The sequence below is a fragment of the Pan paniscus genome, chromosome 5, assembly GCF_029289425.2.
Source record: "Pan paniscus chromosome 5, NHGRI_mPanPan1-v2.0_pri, whole genome shotgun sequence".
NCBI classification, from domain to species: domain Eukaryota; kingdom Metazoa; phylum Chordata; class Mammalia; order Primates; family Hominidae; genus Pan; species Pan paniscus.
The window spans coordinates 151,784,102-151,808,518 of record NC_073254.2 but is presented as its reverse complement, the minus strand read 5'-3'; the positions used below and the strand labels follow the sequence as shown (position 1 = coordinate 151,808,518).

Genomic DNA, 24,417 nt, shown 5'->3' with positions numbered 1-24,417 from the left:
TAGAAAACAGTACTTCAGTATGCAGCAGATATGCTACATGCATACTTCCAATTGTGTCACATAGAATATCAGAAAGACAAGTAATCTAGGTTTCAGATTATTAAATCTGCTTCATCAAGGACATTTTTTTTTTTTTTTGAGACAGAGTCTCGCTCTGTCACCCAGGCTGGAGTGCAGTGGCACGATCTCGGCTCACTGCAACCTCCGCCTCCTGGGTCCATGCCATTCTCCTGCCTCAGCCTCCCAAGTAGCTGGGACTACAGGCGCCCACCACCATGCCCGGCTAATTTTTTTTGTATTTTTAGTAGAGATGGCATTTCACCCTGTTAGCCAGGATGGTCTCGATCTCCTGACCTCGTGATCCACCCGCCTCGGCCTCCCAAAGTGCAAGGATTACAAACGTGAGCCACCGCGACCAGCCTCATCAAGGACATTTTTATTGCTTCATCTAAGGTGTTCTTTTTAGTGAAATGGCTTTTTTTTTTATTGCAAGTGCACGACTACTTGTACAATTGGTGTCATTGCAATGACGTCTGCTAAGGTGCCATCACTCCTTTAATGCCACGGTGTAAAAGTCAACACAGTGAAAGGGCAAATAATGTCTTAATCTACTGAGTTTCTTTTCAATTCTCTCTCTCTAACCATAAGAGATCATCAAGATCCCCCAGATGCTTGCTAACGTCAAAAAAAGCTTTCTAAGCAGGAGGGGGATTGGGAAACACACCTTTAGGAACAAGCTAGTTTCTCAAAAATATTCACCTGAAAACCAAGATAGTGATTTTTTTTTTTAAGACTCTCAAATCACACCTGTTATAGGATGTTTGCCAGCTAAGTCTGTGCAAAGTCCTGAAATACGGTGAGAAAATGGTCAATCCATAAATGAGAAACACTTGTGACAATTCGCTGTGACAATTTACTTCCTCCAAAATGATTTTCTTATGCATATTATACATATATATAAAATATGGAGATATGTACATACACACGTGTGTGTGTGTGTGTGTGTGTATGGAGAGAGAGAAAGAAAGAGAGACAGAGAGAGATTGAGAGAGAGAGACAGACATGGGGTTTCATTATATTGCCCAGGCTGATCTTAAATTATGGCCTCAAGTGATTCTCCTGCCTCGGTCTCCTTTAGAGGCACGAGCCACCACACATCCCAAAATCACTTTCTATCAAAACTCTCTATTTTTCTATTCTACTACATTTCAAAATAAGCCAAGAAGGAAACTCAAACTAAGAAGAAAAGCACAATTTCCCAAAAGTATACCTACTTTGGAAGCTCCCAGAAACAGCTGATTGTTGACTTCACACTAATAAAGTGCACTAATTTTGGCTTCCACCCAGGAAAATCTCATCATTGAACTACCAAAGACACATATATATCTCAATATAGAGGCAAGCTTTAGCATCACCACACCAGAAATTTCTTAGGTTCTAATTACATATTGTTATACTGAAGCAGGCAAAGGAGAGTTGGAAACCCAACAGCAGGCCAAGCTTGATGAATAGGATATAACATTTAGCAAATGAATGGGATGGCATTAGCTACTAGTCCATGATAAAAATCTGTAGATAAAAGTCCTTCCAGTTACCATCATAGTCTATTATGTACTAATGGTGTGGCTTTTGCCTATAAATTTAGCCCATTGTTGCTAGAAGTACAGTAAATCAACCACCTACATCTGAATAACTTGAGGTGCTTGTTAAAAAGTGAGGATTCTTTGGGTCCATTCCAAATCTATTAAATCATAATCACTGAGATTGGAGCCTAGGAATCTCTGTCTTTAACACTTCCCAGGTGGTTTTTATGCACAATAATGTCTGCATGGAAACCTGACTGAATCCCTGACTGAGCCTCAGATTCCTTATCTGTAAAGCAGAATTGACTGTCATCATACTTTCCTATTTCACAGTTGTTGAGTATTGAGGATCAATCAAAAATATATGGGAAATGCTTTTTAAAGCTGCCAAGTGCTACAAAAATGATTATAACCATCTAAACTTCTACCACCTACACTTCTACCAACACTTCTTCTAAAAACTAAAAGTAAAAAAAGGTAAAAATAATTTTTCAAAGACACTACAGATATCTTAATTCTTGCAACTAAATCTCAGATAACTAGAATACTCAGAAAATAGTCTTCTCGTTAATATTTAACTGAATATTCTGGTCACTCTTTTGAAAAACCTTAAATGTGTTCCTACATTGTCTTTCCTTGGTAAATGCATAACTTAGTTTTTATCTGATGACAAGGGATTTTCGAGCTGGGTCAGAATTCTGAGTATCAGGTGTTGTTGCACAAGATTTATGCTTAGAAGAGTAATCTATGTTCGGCCCTGAGCTCATTTGCTAAAAGGTTTCTTGTTTATTTTTTCTTGTTTGGGGGGTATTTTATGGTTGATGGAGGCATGCTTATTTTAACCAAAAGCAGATCTCTAATTACAAGTTGTATTCCAAATGCTTATTTGTTCCTAAGTTGTCTGGAACTTAAATGCCTCTCCCCATAGTAAGAAAAAAAAAGAAGTTATAAATCATGATAAAGTTCTCTGGCTTGTACAAAAAGGCCACAATATAGATGAAATACATTTGCTGTATCTTAAATGTCACACAAATATTTTACAATGGTAGTCATCAAACTTGAGAGCAAAATTGAATATGAAACTATTTTCATTTACCTTTAATATTGCTACTTAAGATAAAAAGAGTCAGCTGGATGAAGATGAAAAGCTGATACAGCCGGGCGTGGTGGCTCACGCCTGTAATCCCAGCACTTTGGGAGGCCGAGGCGGGCAGATCACTTGAGGTCAGGAGTTCGAGACCAGCCTGGCCAACATGGCAAAACCCTGTCTCTACTAAAAATACAAAAAAAAAAAAAAAAAAATTAGCCAGGTGTGGTGGTGCGCGCCTGTAATCCCAGCTACTCAGGAGGCTAAGGCAGGATAATCACTTGAATCCGGGAGGCAGACAGAGGTTGCAGTGAGCCAAGCACTTCAGCCTGCACTACAAAGTGAAACTCCGTCTCAAAAAAAAAAAAAAAAGGCTGATAGATAAAAATTTCTGTAAATGCTCTAGAAAGGTTAATGGCCCCCAGTTCTTTATTATACAGAACACATAAGGTCTCTCAACGTGACCACCAAGGATTTTCTTCAGAGTCATGATTAGGATATGATGGGGGCAGGAGATGACAAAACTGAGTGTCCAAAGTTAACTAAACAAGTGAAATAGAAATTAGCAAAGTGCTTTTGAAACAGTAGCTACGTATCCCTGAGAAAGAGACAACATGGAGTGGAAACAGCTGAGCTACAAATGGTGAGAAAGAAATACCAGAACAAGATTCAAGGCAGAAGAAAAGAAGGGACAGAAAGCAATGCTGAAGAAGAGTGAAGAATCACAAAGACTGAATTCAGGGTGTGGCAGCAAAGTTATCAAAACCAAAGAGGCCTTGGTGTAAGTGAAGGAGGCTCTCCTTCATACATGCCGACTGCCACACTTGGAGTGTCTGTACCTGAGAGAATGTTCACTGACTAGATTTCTGATTCTGAATCCATGTTATCACAGAGGCCCCGTCTGCCTTCTTCTTAGGCACCTTCACCTTAGTTGGGTACTTCTGTTCCTTCACTATCTCCTCCATCTCCCTATACCCAAATAAAATTATATCCCAGTTTTAATCTTACCCCTGAATTTATACCCAAGTGTTATCTCTATGTGGATTCCTGACCATCACAGACCCTATGGGTCCCTGCTTGTGTATTTAGTCTTCCCATCTTCCCCTTTTCCAAATCAAAGTGTGGCTCAGTCTAACAAAAAATGCAGTACATTCATTCAAGCAATTAAAAGCTGACATTGAGTGTCAGGTACTATCCTCTGCCTAATAGTAAAAACAACAGTCTTGGGTTCCTAGGAATCCTTTATGTATTTTATTAGAACATGTGAAACAAATACCATAAGGGACACAGAGAACACTTCTCTGGCCTCTTAAGATGCTCTGGTTATTCTGAATTAAAATGTTCAACTATGGCTGGACAGATAACAAATTTTATAAACCAAAGGAGCAATGTCAACTCCAAGTCTGATTAAGAGTAGAGACTTAGCTTGAACATTCTTCCTTCCATATTCTAGAGTTAAGATAATGGATTATAAGGGAAGGAAAAGGAAGCTAATTGAATTATAATTTTTACACCCAAATCTCAAATAATGCCAGCTTCTGCCTCTTATAAAGAACTCTTTCACAGCATATACTCAGGGCAACTTGAATCTATGCTCCTGGGTTGTATTCCTCAAACTTGGCCCAAATAAAGCTCTATAATTATATTAATTTTGCCTTGGTTTTTTTTTTTTTCTTTAGGTCAGCAGGATTCACAGTGACTTCCCACCACCACCTGGTGTTTTTCTCTAAAATCAGTGCTTGGTACCAGCATGAACTCATTGCATTATCCATTTTTGGAAGTCCTACCACATGTTGTGGAGATGAGGTCTCACTGTGTTGCCCAGGTAGGTCGTGAACTCTTGAGCTCAAGCAGTCCTCCCACATCAGCCTCCCAAAGTTCTGGGATTTCAGGCATTAGCCTCTATGCTCCGCCAGAAATCTTATCTTGTGTGGTTGAAGCTGATTGAGATTGGATGGATCGGCATTTCCATTGTGCAAACCACACTCAGTCTTCCAGAGTGGAAGAATAAATAAATGGAATCATGAAAAGTTAATTGGCAAAGCTTACAGAAAGCTTTAACCTTCCCTGGCCTAAGGCTCTTCCATTTGCTTAACTTACATTCTACCCTGCTTGGAAAACATCAGCTTTCTCCTTTTGAAATAAGAATGGAAAGATCCATGCACCTGGATGAAGGAGACTATGAACCAGCTCTCCTGAAAAGTTGTAAACTAAAAATAAAATCCAAAGCCCTCGACCAACTGAGTGGACCCACTCTCTGCCAAGGAGACCCCAGAGAAACCTCAAAAACTGAGCTCTCAGTCAAAATAGGAAGAGAGGTCAAACGCACTTCATTATACTCCCTCCCTTTTGGAGTTGAGGCGTAACAACTGACCAGCATTAATGTTACAACAGAAATAAGGCCGCAAAAACGTCTCTGTGGCAATAAGACATCAAGTTATAAACAAGACCTTAAGGGTATGCAAGGAGAGGGTTAAGTCATGTCTGCACACCCATCAATTTTGCTACATAGCATCATGCTTAACTTACAACATCCCTTTTTTTTTTTTTGAGACAGAGTCTTGCTCTGTCACCTAGGCTGGAGTGTAATGGTGTAATCTCGGCTCACTGCAACCTCCGCCTCCCGGGTTCAAGCGATTCTCCTGCCTCAGCCTCCCAAGTGGTTGGCACTACAGGCATGTACTACCATGCCCTGCTAAATTTTTTTGTATTTTTACAAAAAAAGGGGTTTCACCATGTTGGTCATTCTGGTCTTGAACTCCTGACCTCAAATGATCCCGCCTGCCTCAGCCTCCCAAAATGCTGGGATTACAGGCATGAGCCATCACACACAGCCACAACAGCCCTTTCTGTTGATTCCAAGTTTTAGACAGAGCCTTACTCCTTTAATCATTTGCAAATTAAAGAATCTCCGAATCGCCGGGCAAAGTGGCTCATGCCTATAATCATAGCACTTTGGGAGGCTGAGGTGGGTGAAATTCCTGAGCTCAGGAGTTCAAGACCAGCCTGGGCAACAAAGTGAAACCCCGTCTCTACTAAAATACAAAAAAATTAGCCAGGAGTGGTGGTGTGTGCCTGTAATCCCAGCTACTTGGGAGGCTGAGACAGGAGAATCGCTTGAACCCGGGAGTGGGAGGTTGCAGTGGGCCGAGATTGTGCTATTGCACTCTAGCCTGGGTGACAGAGCAAGACTGTCTCACAACAAAAAAAAAAAAAAAAAAAAAAAATCTCTGAATATGCTGAATAAATAACCTGTAAGCCCTTGCTTTAAGATATCCCATCTTTTCATATGGAATCAATGTATACCTTTCATGTACTGATTTATGTCTTTGCCAGTAACTCCTGCCTCCCTGAAATATATAAAAACAAACAGTAATCCAACTGCCTCAGGTGCACGTTCTCAGGACTCCTTGAGAAAGTGTTTCCCTGAGCCACAGTGACTCATCTTGGCTCAGGATAAAGCTCTTTAAAATATTTTACAGAGTTTGGTTTTTCCATTAACAAGGTGATACTCTTCACTATTGTCAAGGCCTTATAAGTTTCTCACTGAAAATTCTAAATTAATTAAGGATTCTTTTAACAGCAAGCTCTTAGGAGACAAAAACATCAAAGATCATGGTCTCCAACCTGGAAGATTTTGTTTAATAGAAAATACCATCAAATAAAGGACTCCTAGCCACATTAGAAGGGCCAATATCAGGCTGCCCTGCCTGAGTGGACATCTTCCTCAGTGGAGATCTTCAACACTTTGTTCTTTAGACCAGGACAAGAAGTGGATTAAAATATTCATTTGGTTACCTTCAGGAATAGGAACACTTTTCATATTTGTATTTCAAGTTGTTTTGTTGATAATTGTCCTTATTTGTGTCATCCTTTTGATTCTTAAATTGATTATGCTTTGTATTTCTAGATGTCTAAAGTCTACCACAAAATTCTATAACAAAAAACTCATCATAATAGCTAGATGCTTAGAAATGACCCAACATACCTCAACTCCAGTGTAAGTGAATGACCTGAAATCCCGCTGCTCCGTCCCCTTATTTTTCAATCCAATCCCTGAATTGTTGCCTACCAATTCAGCCTTGGAACCTCACTAAGTTCTTAAGTGATAGTACTTCTGCCCATCTCATTCCCTCTGACATGGGACAAGACTATCCGGAAATGAGCCTTCCCAGCAGTGTGGGACAAACTTACATCCAAAACGTTGATCATCAGTATTTTAAGAAGAGAAAGATTTTTATTAAAAGGAGGAAATGAGAAAGAAAAATTGCTCAGAGCAGTCTGAGATATGCGAACTATGCAAAATTTATCAGGCCCAGAGGGACATGAGCATGGGACTTCAGTCACATCACTGCACCCATTCCCAGGGGCAATTCTTTAAAAGCATTTTGTTCCTGACAGCTGCCTCACCCACTATCTTCATGTTCCTGGAATGTGTGATACAAAGAACAATGTATAGCCAACCAATAGCTTGTTATTGTAACATGAATGCTTGATAAACAACTTAGGAACTGCCTCTTCCTTTTTCCTTTAAAAACCCATTTGTAACTGCTGCTAAAAGGAGCATCTACTCAGGGCAACTTGAATCTATGCTCCTGGGTTGCAGTCCTCAAACTTGAGCCAAACGGACTCTCTACATATATATATATATATATATATATATATATATATATATATATATATATATATATATATGTTTTTTTAAAGAACTCTTTCACTGAAACATGAAAGTAGTCTTCAGTGACCACCACCCATACGCAAGCCCTTTACACATACACAGATACACAGATATATGTATTCATAAGTATAGCAGAAGGTCACAAACAACACAAAAAAAATGCTTTTGAGGAGCTAACTGGAGAAATGTATTGCAATGTAGTTGAGAATTACATGACTGTAAAATCACACCAAGAAACAAGAGGGATATTTAAATACATCTCCAAGTCAACACATCTCGGTGGAAGTCTACACTTCAGTTCAAAACTTCATTTACAACCAAGGAAACGCATCTAATATTTAACATACCTACTGACACATGTAGAGAATAATACTTGTTTTTCCCTCTTGCTGTTTTCCTCAGTTTGGCTCAGTACCTAGGCACAAGCATTCCAGGGCCCAGGGCCAAAAGCCTCTAAAGCACAGCTTGGTGGCCCTCTCCTAAGATCAAACACCACAGTGGGGAGAAGCCAGGGTAGGACAGAATCCTCACTTCTTCATCCACTCTCACACATCTACACCATTTTAGTTTATCTGAGAAAACTGCAGAGTAATGTAAAAATTACATTGCCACTGCAACATGATTGCCTCTGCAAGGCAAGGCAACTCTTCTATTTATCCTGCTAAATTAAAACAGTGTAGCTGAGGATCATAGTGCTGGGCCTCTCCTAATCCCAACCCCAGGGTGCAATTAGTTCAATCTGTTTCTGCAGCTTTATGAAAAGTGTGCTGAGGTTTAATCTGAAAACAAAAGGAATTCTATAATTGCAGCTCCTCTCTAGAAGACATATCCCAGAGCTCTTTGACGACAATTGTCAGGATGCTTTTGGGGCCTTTTCCCTTTGGAAGCCCATTATTTGGGGAAGTTCTTGGGGGAGAAGGGGTTGGGGGAAAAAGGTATTGAAGTAGGGAAAGGAAAGAAGAATACGAGTTCGCACTTTCAGTTCAGTAGTTAAATAGCAATTTCAACAATAAAGGGTCTCACCGTGTCACCCAAGCTGAAATGCAGTGGCACAATCACAGTTCACTGCAGCCTTAACTTTCCCTGGCTCAGCTGAACCTCCCATGTCAGCCTCCCAAGTAGCTGGGACATAGACGCATGCTACCATACCCAGCTAATTTTTGTATCTTTTGTAGAGATGGGTTTCATCATGTTGCCCAGGCTGGTCTCAAACTCCTGGGCTCAAGCAATGGAACCACCTCAACTTCCCAAAGTGCTGGGATAATAGGTATGAGTCACCGCACCAGGTCTATTTGGTAACGTTTGTATGTTAATGTCTCACAGTGTTCCATCAAAAGATATGAAGTAAGAATTCTTTCCAATTCAAAAGATGCAAAAGACCCCAATTAATGGATAAAAAAGGTCCATAACAGTCCTACTTGTGGAAGTAAGTCCTAGGACACTTCCATGTCAAATGCCCAGAGTAGCATCATCACACAGAATGCTGTTTGACCAGTTGACTGCAGGTCTCAAAGACTGGACAGCTTATTCCAAAAGTAGACCTTTTGATTATATCTGTTGTGGATGTATAAGTAAATGAGCAAGAAAAATTTAAAACCTGAATTTTGCAATTGGAAAACCTGTAAAGATTTATAGGCATGTAGAAATGGTTTCACACTAGAGTTACACACTGATTCCATATACAATTATCGACTACCTCATTGTGTGTGAAACACCTCAAGGTATTAATACTAAACAATTTAAGTGATCAGGTTGTAAAAGCTAAGGTCTTTCATTAACAAAATTTTTAAAAGGTGACTCAAGAGACTAAGTTCTCATCAATATTGTGTTATTATAGACTCAAAACAGTGTTACAAGATGCAAACTTGAGATGCAAGATGTTTTGCATCTTGAGATGCAAACATCATGTGGCTTGGGGTACTTATTCTTTGAAACTAAGGCTTCTTTTTAAGTACTAAGCATACGGCACCATCTCTTAAGTCTAGGAAGATTGATTCCTCAAAGTATTATAGCATCTCCATGATGTCCCAGATATAGTGAAAATGGAAATGCATACAAAATGAAAGGAGACTTGAAAAATTAGAAATTTTTCTACAAAGCATTGTTCAATCATATGTAAGGGGATATATTTTAGGGTACACTATACATAGAAATCTGTGATTTCCATATAATACAATAAAAATGATTCTATTTCCTTGCTGTTTTCAATTTACTTCCCTACCTACATTCTTCAGCTTGATTTTCACAATAATCCCATGCAATGCACAAGGGAGTTGATGTTGTCCCATTTTCACACATTAGAAATTGAGGTTTAGGGACAGTTACGCAAGGCCTCAGCAAATAATAACAGCCAGGAATCCAGGCCTTCTCTCAATCAGCACTTCCCACCATGAATTCAGAATAAAAACCAACCCCCACATTTCATGAAGTTGACTGTGGGTCCTGCAAATGTCATAGCAAAATAGCAGAGGAGTAATAAGTAGCTTTTGTTAGCAACACAAACCGTGTAGCCTATGGTTAGAAGAGTGGGCAAAGAATCATAAAGGTTTCTTCAGTCACATAATGTGAACATCCATGGAATTTCTGAGCACCTGCAAGGAAATTCCAAAACGGAGCGAAAGGGAAAAAGTGTTCCGTAGAGTTCCTAATAAAACTTAAAGAGCTCCGCTAACTCTTCAACTGCAATCAGTTAACCCAAGTGAAGTCATGTATACTGCGCCCAGAGCCCCCTAAAAGAAGCAACACCTTCTTAAGACCAACAACTTTCGCGTTTGACATTTTTCTCCTCTAAAAACCCATACTCTCCTGGGGCAGGGGGTCGAGTATTTCTAAGGATGACCGTTTTGAACAGCCTGCTTTCACAGGCATCCGTAATTCAAGTGAGAGTGAACCATCCTGCCCTGCCAAGGTACCTGGCAGGGGCGGCTGTGTAGGGCACTTGCAAAGGCTGCGGAGGAGAGCGCGCGGGCGAAGAAGCACTCCCGGACCATGCCTCTCTCCGGTGCCCGGTGCTGACTGCGCTGAGAGCGCAGGAGCTCGGCGCCGCCCTCCCCGTACTCCCAGCCCTCCCGGGCGCCGGGGCCTGGCCGCGGACCTACCAGCGAGAGTACTTTATAGGTGTTGGGGTCCTTGGCAGTGCGGGCACGCACCGCCTTCTCCAGCGGCTCCTCCCCCACGTCCATAGGGGCCAGCAAGGACGCGGCCGCCTGCGGGTCCCCGGGCGCCTCGGCAGCGTGGCTGCGGCCCCGATCGCGGCCGTTCCCCGCCGGGCCCTCCCGGGGAGCGCGCCCGCCCTCGCCGCCGCGGCTCCCGCCCCCCGCGCAGCCGTCGCGCTCCATCGTGGCCCCTGGCGCTTCGGCCCAGCTGCCCGGCCGCGCCTTTAATAGGCCCCGCGCCGGCCGCCCCGCCCCGCCCCTCCCGCCGCGCCCGCCCCTCGCGGTCAGACCCTTGGCTCCCCGCCCTACACCCGGCTCTCGCAGTCAGGGCAAAGCGACTCAACGCCCCGGATTATTTGACTTCCTGTCTGATTTCGGGCACTCTGTGTGTCGGTTATTTTGGGTCCCTTACGTGGGCGTGTCTTAAACTTCCCCCCAAGCCGTCCCCTCCCCGCGCCCCGGCCACCCTCCCGACACTTGCAGGAATCGCCCTGCGTGGCCTCGCGGCGCGGGCTGGACTGGAATTGCAGCGTGTGGTCTGCAGAGGGCATGAGATCATGGGGCCCCAAAATAGAGCGGGGAGGAGGAGAAGGATGCAGCCGCCGATGCCGGTCCGGCTTCTCAAAGGCGGGAGAGAGTGGAGTCTTGGGGTCGACCTGTGAGTTTCTGGATGGAAATGCAAATGAACCACGGAGGAAGGCGACTTTCTGTTTCTCCCCCTCTGCGCCCCGTCCCCCACTACCTACGGTACTCTGAGAGAGAAATCGTCCACTTAAAATACGTGGGTTCACATACACTGAACACACATGTAAGGGATATTTCGATTCCCACGGTTTTATGTGGTTTCTGGAGTCTTCTCGCTATTGTTTGTATGTATATTTGCTTATTTTTCTAGACTTTCTGTATTGAAGGTTTCAGGAGTTGGCGTTGCCCTCTCCTGAGGTTGACACTGATACCTAGCAATATCAAAAGTGTTAATGCAATCTGAAATACTTTGATAAGCCTTATTTTTCAACTAGGACGCTAACAGTGAGCTGATTCTTGGTGGGTTTTGTTTTACCTTTGATTCTGGAACTTGTACATTTTCTGGCTCATCACTTAGCAAAATCACCAGTGTGTAGTGAAGTGAGACAGAGGGAAACCAGTGACTTTGAACTACTTTGCAATACCCAGGACTGACTTCAGGTACTAAGGAAAACAATTACTTTTCAATACATTTTGAATACATGAATATATACAAGTGTTTACAAATGAGAATGAATGTTTAACAAATATAAAATGCATGTTATCCCTTTAAAATAGTCAACTTGGGATGCTCTTCATTTATACTGACTCATCCATCCACCCATCCATTCATTCATCAAGTAATGAATCCTTCAACTCAATCTTTTGGCCTCCAACTATGCATACCATATAAAAAATGAATTAAAATGTATCTTTCCTCAAGTGTGGTGGAAGCGGGGGTGGGGGGGTAGGACCAACTCGTAAACAAAATAATTAAAACCTAAGTCATATATGCAGAATAGAGTCACACATAGGATATTGATACAGGAGACAGAAATTATTTAGGCAGATAGTATGAGCAAAAGAGCCCTCGGCAGAACTTACCTTCTAACAAAAAGCAGCCCAAGAAATCACTTCCTTTCTAACAAAGAGCAACCTGGAAGATTGGGCTGCAAACATAGGTAAGGAAACTGGAAGCTTGCACGGGAGATGCCGGCAGCGGCACAGACAGAAGGGGCTACTGGGGCCAGGCATGTCCACCATGGGGGTTCCACCTCCCCTCTTTTTTACCACATGCACAGTAAGAAGGAAATAAGCAACACGGAGTAGCTACCTGCCTATATAGTAGAAGACTGGGGCCGGGGCTGCCAGAGATTTAAGCCCTATGCAGATGACACACCTGGTCCTAACCGGGTTTTCATGCCATATGCACGAAACCGGGTTTTCCCTCCTTATGTAGATCAGACACCGCCTCCCCACTAGCTCATCTATAAAAACCCCTGCATTTCACCACGTATTGCAACCCATTTTTTGGGACCCCTCTCTGTAGCAGAGCTATTCTCTTCCTTTTGCCTATTAAAAATTCTGCTCCAAACCTCACCCTTTGTGTGTGTCCACATATTTGATCTTTGTGGCCGTGAGACCAAGAACCTCGGATGTCACCATAGACAACAAAGCTACTTCAATATTATGAGAGCTTAGTAGAAAGGACAGTTGACATCTGGAAGAAGTAAAAGCCTTCCGTCAAAGCATTATTGAACTTTTTTAAAAAGTTACCTTTGAGTCAGCTCACAAACCACCCAAGAGAAACAGGTTTTCACTGTTTCATAATCACACATATTTTTCTGCCCCAAACTTGGCTCCAAATTTTCCTTTGACTCTTTCCAAAAATCAGATTCAAGGACAAAGATTTGCTCCACTGAGACTGGTCAAATGAGTGTCAAAACCTCTAAAAGCAACTCAACAGAGACATTATCCAAAGTGCCTTTAAACCTGACAAAACAAATGGAAGAAGTGTATTGTCTGCATCTCAAGGCAACGAACCACTTTAAAGACTTAACATTTGGAAAACACAGTGTGCAGTCTCCAGGGTCACAAACATCTTAAGGCCTAGGGAAAGCATTTTTCTGTGGCATTAATTTATTTTTAAGATTTTGTATGACATCCTGATTTTTCTTTCTTTTTTTTGAAAGCACAATATGCCATGAACCATATTTGACTGAGGCAGCCCTATACACACTGCAAAAGGCAAACCATGTGCCATGTTAAAGGTTGCAGCATCTATTCAACAGGATTGTGTGCCCAGTGTGGGCAGATGGTCAGATTTTTCAAGAGAAGCAGGAAATTTAAATGTTTGTGTGAATTCTCCGGTTGCAAAATGTTGTCTACAAAATTCAGAGAAACAGTTTCTTCAAACAAACAAAATGTAGCACATTTAAAAGCCAAACAAAATGTAGCACATCTGCAGGACAGACCTGGCACACACGTCACCAGGATGTGGCCTCTGCCTAATGCTCATGCCTCATCTGTGCCAGCTGGGACTTAATATGGGTAATTATAAAAACCCAATTGGAAGTCTAAAATCGGAAGAATAAAAATGAGCCAAGGCCGGGCACGGTGGCTCACGCCTGTAATCCCAGCATTTTGGGAGGCTGACGCGGGTGGTTCACTTGAGGTCAGGTGTCTGAGACCAACCTGGCCAACATGATGAAAACCCGTCTCCACTAAAAATACAAAAATTAGCAGGGCATGGTGGCACATGCCTGTAGTCCCAGCTACTCTGGAGGCTGAGGCAGGAGAATTGTTTGAACCTGGGAGGCGGAGGTTGCAGTGAGCCAAGATCATGCCACTGCACTCCAGCATGGGCAACAGAGAAAGACTCTGTCTCAAAAAAAAAAAAAAAAAAAAAAAAGAGTCAGATATGCCATTTTCAGGTTTAGCTATAGACATTGCAAAGCCTATAGTGAAATATTGCCTCAGTCTTCTTTATTCTAAATGATCTGAGGGACAGCTTCACCATCACATTCCAAAGTACAATAAGGTCATGAGATATAAAACCACAACACAATTTTTGGGTTAATGCAAAGGTGAACAATGAATGTTTCATCCTTAATCCTAAATCACTCTGTTTTAGTGATTGCATACTCTAATCTGGAATAGCAGTAAAGATGATAATTTAAGATTTTGTGTAAGTTTTCTATTAAGTTTTATTGTAACATAAATATTTAGACATTTCTGTCTTGGTGCTTGAAGCTTTGGTTGTAGATAAGGCCAAAACACCAAACAAAAACAATTTATCAATGTTTAATTATTACTTTGAAATATTACTTTGAAACAACTTTTCTTAGTGATTAAAAAATGAAATATGCTGTAGGGTAATTATTTTAGCAGCTGTTTCAGAGCTTTTCCAGCTTTCTTCTAATTCGCCAGTAAAACAAGAAAGACATCTAGCCAAATCTAAACAGAAAAAAAACCCACAAGCCTCTTTAATCTTTGTGAGGCCTAGGGAAAACATTTTTCTGTGGCATTAATTTATTTTTAAGAATGTGTATGACATCCTGATTTTTCTTTCTTTTTTTGGAAGCACAAAAATATGTCCCCTGGAGCAAGAAGCTTGGATAACCATGTGACCTTGAACAGATTACCAGAAGCCTCTGAGCCTTAGTTTCCTTATTTGTAAAATGCTCTTTCAGATAATATCTCTAAATGCCAACAAAATGTTTGGCATTTCAACTTTACACAAACATTTAAATCTATCCTTTGCATTTGTAAATCAACCACTCACTACCCCTAAGGGAGAGAATAAAAAGATTTAATTTTCTCCTATATTATGCATGGTTTATATATAATCTCTGGGAAGGTTTGAGACCTGTTATTGGGCCTGCATCTACAAAGAGGGTAAGGAAAGGATTCTTGCTGCTCTGGGATGAAGGAGAGATGCCTACAGGGATCAGTTAGGTAACAAAATGAATAGAGAGAATTCAGAAGTGTAAGATCCAAAGGAGAGTAATAGAAACTGGGAAAATGGAAAACGCATGTACCATCCAAAGAGAGTGTGGGGTTCTAATTAGGGAAAAGGAGTCAGGATGGCGGGACCGAGGGAAAGCAAAAATATAAAGCAGATAAGCTGTAAGTCTGCCTTTCTTCGTGGTCCAGAACATGTAGCCCTCTTGCACAAATAACTCACAATCTTCCTGCACTCAGCTATCATCAGACCCTCGGGTGATTAAAAAAAAATGCAAGCTAATTCACTGCAACCTCGGTGTTATCAGTACTGCACAAAGCCCTCTTCAGCACACAGCACAAGCACCATTCTAGAACATCCCCAGCAAGCCTTCGTCTCCTTGCAGTCAGCTCCTCTCTTGCTGGCCTGCCCATTGTTCCCTTGCAACACATTTTCATACATGCTCTAATAAATATGACTTTCTTTACCTACAAGTATCTTCATAAATTCTTTTTACTCCCACACCACTGGCCCCAGATTGTTGCTGATTACCTGCTACAGGAAGTTGGTGTCTAGTCCTTCACTTTTTGTTGACCACGGTATCTGCCACTCCTTCATTATCTCTTACACTTCTATTTCAAACAAAATGTAGGGTTGCCAGGTAACCTGAATTTTAAGTTTGATTAAAGTACAATTTACCTATTATCATATCTACCCATTATATGCATACAGTTCAGTGATTTTTAATAATTTATACAGTTGTGCAACTATTAATATGATCCAGTTTTGGAACAATTTCATCACTTCAAAAAGTTTGTTTCTGCACATGTATAATCAAAAACTCCCACTCCAGTCCCAACCAAAGACTTCTCTGCTTTCTGTCTGTAGCTTTGCCTTTTCTAGAAAATTCATTTAAATGGTATTATACTAAGTTGTCTTTTGTGTCTGTCTTCTTTCACTTAGCATAATGTTTTGAAGTTCATCCATGCTGATGCAAATATCAGTAGTCCCTTTTTATACATAGTAGTAATTTATTGTATGGATATATCATATTTTATCTTTTCACCAGTTGCTGGACATTCGTATTATTTCCAGCTTGAGCTATTATAAATAATGCTTCTATGAACATTCATGTACATGTCTTTGTGTGAATCTGCGTTTTCATTTCCCTTGGGTAGATAACTGGGAGTTTAATTGTTAAGTCATATGCAAAGCGTATATTTAAATTTTTGAGAAACAGAGAAACTGTTTCCCAATGTGGCTGTACCATTGTACATTCCTGCCAGCAACATGTAAGGAGTCCATATGCCCCTCCTACACTTACTATTCTCAGTATATCAGTGGGTAAGGAGTCCACATACTTTGCAATACTTCCTATTCTCAGTCTTTTATAATAGCCATTTGAATAGGTGTTTGGTGGTATCTCAAAGTGGCTTTTATTTGCATTTCCCTAATGACGAATTATGTTGAACACTTTTTCATGTGCTTATCTGTCATCTATATGTCTTCTTTGATGAAATGCCTACTCAAATCTCTTGCCCATTTTTATCAGATTTGTTTCTCATCTGATTATTAAGTTATAAACTTCTTTATATATTTTGGACACAAGTCTTTTATCATATTTATGATTTGCAAATATTTTATCCAATTTCTTTTTCTTAATGTTGTCTTTTAAAAAACAAGTTTTTAAAATTATTTTTATAAAATCCAATTTATCAATATTTTCTCCTATGGAACCTGATTTTGGTATCATATATAGGAAATCTCTGACTCACCCAAAGCCACAGAAGTTTCTCCTATGTTTTCTTCTAAAGTGTTGTAATTTTAGCCCTTATATTTGGGTCTAGGACCATTCTGAGTTAATTTTTGTGTAATGTGTGAGATAAGGGTCTAAATTCATTGTTGTACACATGGATACCCAATGGTTCCAGCACCAATTGTTGAAGACTCATTTCTCCATTGAATTACCTTGGCAGCTATGTCAAAATTTAATTTACCATAAATGTTGAAGTTCATTCCTATGGTGATTGGCCCTATGATGAGCATTTCCCCAACCACACCACACCCCACACCAGCCCCTGGTTACCACCATTCTACTTTCTATGTCTGTAATTTCAAATTTGTCCACATGTAAGTGAAATCATATGGTATTTGTCTTTAGGTACCTGTCTTATTTCACTTAACATTATTTCTGAACTCTGTTGTGTTTCATTAATTTATGTGTATATGCTTATGCAAATACCACATTTTTTATTGCTGTGGCTTTATAGTGATTTTTGAAATAAGTTAGCATACCTCCAACTTTGTTTCTTTTCAAAATTATTTTAACTATTATAGGCCCTTGCATTTCCATATAATGTTAGAATTACATTGTCAATTTCTATCTTAAAAAAGTCTACATTTTTCATAGGATTATGTTTAATCTATAAATCAAATTGAGAACAATTGCCATCTTAACAATATTTAGTCTTATAATTTATGAATATGGGATATCACTTTATTTATTTAGATTGACTTTAACTTTTTTCAGCAATGTGTATTCTCACCGTACAGGTCTTGGTTTCTTTTGTCATATTTACTCCTAAATATTTTATGTTTTTGATGATATTATGAATGGAATAATTTTCTTAATTTCACATTATTTGTTCATTATCAATACACTGTAATACAATTAGTTTTTTGTATGTTTATCTTGTATCCTGTGACCTTGCTAAACTTGCTTATTAGTTCTAATAGTTTGGTTTGATTTGGTTTGGTAGATTCCTAAGAATTTTCCAAATGCAAGATCATGTCATCTGAAAATAATGACAGGTTTACTTTTTCCCTTCCAATCTATATTTCCTTGGTCTTTAATTTCCTTTTATTATGATGTTTATTTGCCCTTTGTGTCAGCTATAATACTGACCATATAAAATTAGCTCAGAAACTGTTTCTTTTCCCTTGTCTACTTTCCAAAAGAGTTTGTGTAGGACTGGTATTCAGTCTTCCTTAAGTGTTTGTTAGAATTATTGAGATGAAGCCATTCAGGCCTGGGCTTTCCTCGTGGAAAGAATTTTAATTATAAAGCCAATTGTGGCAAGGCATGGTGGCTCATGCCTGTAATCCCAGCAATTTGGGAGGCCAAGGCCAGTGAATTGCTTGAGCCTCAGAGTTCAAGACTAGCCTGGGCAACATGATGAAACCCTGTCTCTACAGTAAAAACAAATAATTAGCTGGGTATGCTGGTACTGCCTGTAGTCCCAGCTATTCAGGAGGCTGAGGTGGGAAAAATCACCTGAGCCCAGGTAGTCAAGGCTACAGTGAGCTGAGATGACACCACTGCACTCCAGCCGTGGTGACAGAGTGAGACCCTGTCTCAAAAAAAAAAAAAGTTAATTGCTTTACTTGATATAGTATTTTTTTCCTAGGTCAGTTTTTTTGTAATTTCTAGGAATTTTTCCATTCCATCATTTTGTACATAAAGTTGTTCATAATATTGTCTTATGATATTTTTAACTTCTATAATATATATACTTATGCCCCTTCCATTGTTTCTGGTTTTGATGGAGATTTCTGTCTTCTCTCTTTTCATGTTGCCTAGACCAACTAAAAGTTTGTCAGTTTTGTTAACCTTTTCAAAGAACCAACTTTTAGTTTAATGGATTTTTCTATTATTTTTTGTTTTTCATTTCACTGTTTTTTATTCTGTTTTTTATTTTTCTCTCTCTTCTACTTACTTTGTTTGATATGCTAATAATTTTCTAGCTTCTTAAAGTGATAATTTATATGATTGGTTTCAGATCTTTATTCTTTTGTAATGTAAGCATTTAAAACTATACATTTCCTTTTAATATGTAATGTTATATATTAATAGATGTATTAGATAGATATTATATATAATAGATCTGAAATCAATATTATACATATAATATTAGACAGAAATTTATAGCTAGCATATTCTATTCCCAAATAATGTTCTAGGTACTCCAGGAAGGAATGTCAATTCTGCTGTTGTCGAGTAGAATGTTCTGTGTTCTGTGTATGCTAATTAGGTCAAGTTGGTCGATAGCACTGTGTAGTAGGTCTATATCCTTAGCAATTTTCTGTTTAGTTTTTTAAAAAGTAATTGCTGAGAGAGGAGTCTTGAAATCTCTAACTATAATTGTTGAGGTGTCTATTTGTCCTTTCAATTAGGTTTATTTTGCTGTTTACTGTTGGGTAGGTATATGTTTGTAATTTTTAAATCTTCCTGATGTATTATCCATTTAATCATTATGAAATGTCATCTTTCATCTCTATGCTGATTTTTTTTAGCCTAAATTTTCTAGTGTTCTATTTCTTGTCTTAAAACTGATTTTTTTCTCATTTTAGTTTAGCTTATCCAGCTCTCTTATGGTTACCATTTACATAATATATCTTTTCTTATTCTTTTACTTTAAGTCTAAAATCCTGCTTTTGGTTAGTCTGACAATCTCTGCCTTTTAAATTGAGTATTTAATCTTTCATATTTAATGTAGTGATTGATGTTCCAATTTATGCCTGCCACTTTGCTATTTGTTATATCTAATTTTTTGTCTCTCTCTTCCTCCTTTACTTCTTTGAATGTATTTAAAATGCTTTTTATTATACCATATTCATTTCTCTGTCAAATTTTAGCTTTTTTAAAAGTTATTTTCTAGTCATTAGTCATTGTTCTAGGAGTTACAATATGTATTTTCAATTTATCACTTACTTCAGATTGAAACTGGCTTAATTCTGGTAAAATATAACAATTTTCATGTAATACATATCCATTTATTCATCCCTCTTTTCTGTTATTACTGTCATATATTAATCTATATGTCTTGTAAAGTCAGTGTTGCAGTGTTACAATCATAGCTTTAAATAATCTTATGCTTTTTAAAGAAATTAAGATTAGGTATATATATATATACACACATGTATATGTATATATATCTGCATACACACACTAATTTTTTCCCTGCGTATGAGTCACAATACCTTCTTTGCATGAATTGTAGTTTTAGTTGAAAACTTGACTTTCGAATATATAACAACTCTGAATTCTGATTATTTTTCTGTTTTTCGTTAGTTTGTTTTTACCAGTGTTGTCACTTTTACAAAGCAGTGTTTTCACACTGCACTATGATTCTATCAAATTAAGTCTATCCCTACAGTGGCTAAAAGCTACAAACTCCCACTGTTGTTATCTAAAGCTCCAGCAGTTTTTCAGGAGTAAAAAAGGCCAGCTTGACTGCCTATGATCAATTTACATAACCCTGAAATGGGTGTTGTTGAGAGTATTGTTTATTTTAATGCTTTCATTTTGTGGAATGAATTTGCCACTCTTTTAACTTTCATATCTGAAAATCTATCCCAGATTTTTAAATAAGTACTGGAAACTAGATTTTTTTCAATTTTTAAATATTGACAAATGAGTCAGTATTTTTAAAAACACCATGGAAGCCAAAAAAAAAAATGTACCTGTGAGACTGACTTATCCTTAGGCTTCTAATTTGCAAACTCTGTCCCTAAGGGTGTACCAGTTATGTCTGCAAAGGATTAAAATTTTTCCTCAGCCTTCATTTGAACTGTAGGCTAGGAATTCCCTATCTATGCCAATGTCTACTCTATAAATACTAAATCACATTATCTCAATCCCTTTCTATCCTTTTGGATAACTCAGTGATTGGCGTAGTATAGAAAGAGCCAAAATGTGTTGAGCTGAGTTAAGGTTTAAGATGGTTAAGAAGGGGCTGGATCCTCAATATATAATTGATATGTTGTTCCAAAAGAAAGGGAGTTTCATGCTGGATAGCAAAGATAACAAATGTTCACCAGAATTTCACTGGTTCCTATTTATTGTTGAAATTCTCTAAAATTATGAAGTCTCCATGGGCAGTTTCCTCTGAGACAAATTGCTATAAAGGGCCACTCCTTCTACTTATTGTGGGCATCATGTCTGTTCTTTGGATATTATTCTGAATTTTAGGAAATGTATGGAAAAGACAAAAATGTACACATTTCTAGTCAGATGTGTATATACAACGGTCCAGTGTCCTTATAAGCCTTCACCCCACTGGGTAAGAAGGGATTGAGATGGTAGGAGTAGGGGAGGGGAAATGAGATCATATCATCTCAATACTTTTCAGTATCTTTGTGATAACTCAGTGTTTGGAGATAGATGTGTTCATTATTCCTGTTTTCTCTGCTGCCTTTAATCTTTCCCAGGATTGTGTCTGGATGTTTATTGGCAGGAGGTGGACAGGGTTGTTGTGGCAGTGTGAGATCGGCCTTGCACTGGCTTGCTTCTCTTTGAGTTCTTCATTATGTCCTTGCTGATCAATGTGCTCAGTGTCTGGTCTGATATGATCCCTGGGAACTTTCCACTTGTATCCTCTGAGATGCCTCTGGCAAATTTCTGACTTGTTTTCTTAGCTTCATCAAGGCTCAGAGGTCTTTTATAGCTAAACTCTAACTCAGTTCATGGTACAGCAGCAGACACCTCTGAATACAGCCACATTCTCCATAAAGCCATGATCTAAGCTCTTTAATTTTGGCTCTCTGGGTTAGGATAACTTTATCTTTAACTGTGAGGTCCACAGTATTACTCCAATGACTCTCAACTCAGGTACCTACCATAGACCCAAATGTCATGGGGTAGCTTCTGGATTGCTCTCTTCCTACAGGAGAGTCAATGAAACTTCGAAGTGCTACCTTGGATTCTGCTTAGACACGCTGCGCAGCTGTTTATTCCTGGAAGTAGCACCTGCGTATTGATGAGGGGAACATCCGTCCAACAGTCTCCTCCTCCATGAGGTCCAATCAAAATGCAGGGTACAAACATCTGTACTTCAGGCTTTCTACCAACCTTACCCAACACTTAGCCCCAAATCTAGGATTTCAGCTTACCATAAAGTAAAGGCATCATAAAGATGTGTAATTGGGAGCTCCCCTTAACTCTTTTCACTATTTTTCCACAGTCCACAGAGTCAAAAGAGTCAACTTTCTCTCATTCCAGGGTAGCAGAGACTTCCTGTACAGCATCTCCTGACTTTTTTCTAACCAGGGTTTATAGTAAACTGAATATTCAAGCCTTTCAGACCATACTCTTAATAATGCTTGTGGGAGTTTAAGAAGTTTAGAAATAATTTTCTCTCTTAACAGCACCTTGCTTTGCTGGGTAATTAAAGTTATATTTTTGCAGCAGAAAGCTAACAATAATAATTTCTTTTTTTTGTATATTTGGCATAAAGAAGCCAAGCCTCCCTACATTATCTCCCTCCCCATGCTCTGAGGCAAATGGATAATTCTGGTTGATTAGGGATCAAATCACACACACAGTAAAACAAAACCAAAGAAACTCTCATCATTCTTTTCAAAAATTATTACTCACTTATGCCCCTGCTAGTATATGACCATAACATGTATATATAAAAAATCTTAACAATTTAAAAAAATTCACCAATATGGGATGTCAATTTTTTTCTACTGATAAATCATCAAAGCTGGTTATGTATGATCATGGGAAGCAGAAAACCAAGCCAGAGGCAAGAACGTGGCCTTCCTTTTCACCTACCTAGGAGAATATTTGCCACAAATAAACTAAGCAAAATAAGCACACAGAGAAAAATAAGACCAAAAAGAAATTAGTAGAGCATTAGGTACCTAAGGGACATATAATTAGCATACGTGTATTAGGATTCTACAAAAACGATGGCTAGAAACAATATCTGAAAGAATAATGGAGTAACACTTTTCCATTTTGAAGAAAACTATGAACCAACAGATTCCAGAATTTTAACAAATGCCAAGCAGAATAGACACCGAAAGACCACACCAGGGCATCTCATAGTCAAACTGCTGAAAAAGAGTATTTTTAAAAATCTTAAAAGCAGCTAGACAAAAAGATACATTGTATACAAAGGGTAAAAAGATAAGAATCATGGAAGACTTCTTGTCCGAATGCGTTTGAACCAAAAGAAAATGGAGTGATATCTTTAAAGTACAGAGAGAGAGAAAACATTTATCAAACTTTAATCCTTTACCCAGTGATGTAGTTTGGCTCTGTGTCTCCACCCAAATCTCGTGTTGAATTGTAATTCCTAGTGTTGGGGAAGGGACCTGGTAGGAGGCGACTGAATCATGGGGGCGGATTTTCCCCCTTGCTGGTCTCATGACAGTGAGTGAGTTCTCCTGAGAACTGATGGCTTAAAAGTGTGTGGCCCCTCCCCCTTCACTCTCTCTGCTGTCGCCATGTGAAGAAGGTGCTTGCTTCCCTTTTGCCCTTCAGCAATGATTGTAAGTTTCCTGAGGCCTGCCTGCTATGCTTCATGTACATCCTGTGGAACTGAGAGTCAATTAAACCTCTTTTCTTCATAAATTATCTAGTTTCAGGTAGTTCTTTGTAGCAGTGTGAGAATGGACTTACACACCCAGTGAAAATGTCTTTAAAAAACAAAGATATAATAAAGACATATTCAGACCAACAAAACAGAGAATATATCCCCGGAATTGCACTATGAAAAATATTAAAGGAGATTCTTCAGGCAGAAGGAAAACGATACCAGGCTAAAATTTAGATCTATAAAAAAGAATAAAAAGTAAGGAAATTATAAATGTTTGGATAAATATGATTTTTCTCATTTTTATCTCTTTAAAGTCTAATTCAATTGAGCCAAATTAATGTGAATTTATCATGGGATTTGTAACATACACAAAAGTCAGACACACAGCATAAGAGGGTGAAATGGAATTAGAACTACTCCAGTTAAGCCAGGTGTGGTGACTCATGCTTGTAATCCCAGCACTTTGGGAGGCTGAGGCGGATGGATGGCTTGAGCCCCAGAGTTGAAGACCAGCCTGGGCAACATGGTAAAACCCTGTTTCTACTAAAAATACAAAAAAATCAGCTGGGCATGGTGGCACATGCCTGTAGTCGCAGCTACTTGGGAGGCTGAGGTACAAGAATCACTTGGGCCCAGGAGGCGGAGGTTGCAGTGAGCAAGGATCATGCCACTGCACTCAAGCCTGGGCAACAGAGCAAGACTGTCACAAAAAAAAAAAAAAAAAGGAGAGCGAGATGAACAAATTAAATTCAGATAAGCAAAGGGAAGAAAATAATACAAGAAAAGTGCAGAAATTAATGAAATTGAAAGCAAAAAAAACAGCAGAGAAATCAATAATATCAAAAGATTTGTGTTTGTTTGAGATAGGATCTTACTCTGTCACCCAGGCTGAAGGGCAGTGGACAGATCATGGCTGCAGCCTTGACTTCCTGGGCTCAAGCAATTCTCCCACCTCAGCCTGCCAAGTAGCTGGGACCAAAGGCGCTCACCACCATGCCCTGCTAATTAAAAAAAAAAAAAAAAAAAAAAAATTGTAGAGGTCGGGTCCCACTATGTTGCCCAGGCTGATCACAAACTCCTGGGCTCAAGTCATTCACCCACCTTGGCCTGTAAAGTGCTGGGATTACAGGCCTGAGCCCC

The 24,417-nt window shown here is 39.3% G+C and overlaps 1 protein-coding gene across 1 annotated transcript in view; it reads right to left on the bottom strand.

Moving 5' to 3' along the window:
• The window catches only part of ENPP1 (ectonucleotide pyrophosphatase/phosphodiesterase 1), an 85,058-nt gene extending 74,356 nt beyond the window's left edge, over positions 1 to 10,702 (bottom strand). The window contains exon 1 of the mRNA XM_003827660.6: positions 10,447 to 10,702. Coding sequence (XP_003827708.4) covers positions 10,447 to 10,686 — 240 coding nt within the window. The 5' untranslated portion in view covers positions 10,687 to 10,702. The remainder of the gene's footprint in view (positions 1 to 10,446) is intronic.
• Positions 10,703 to 24,417: the final 13,715 nt, after the last annotated feature.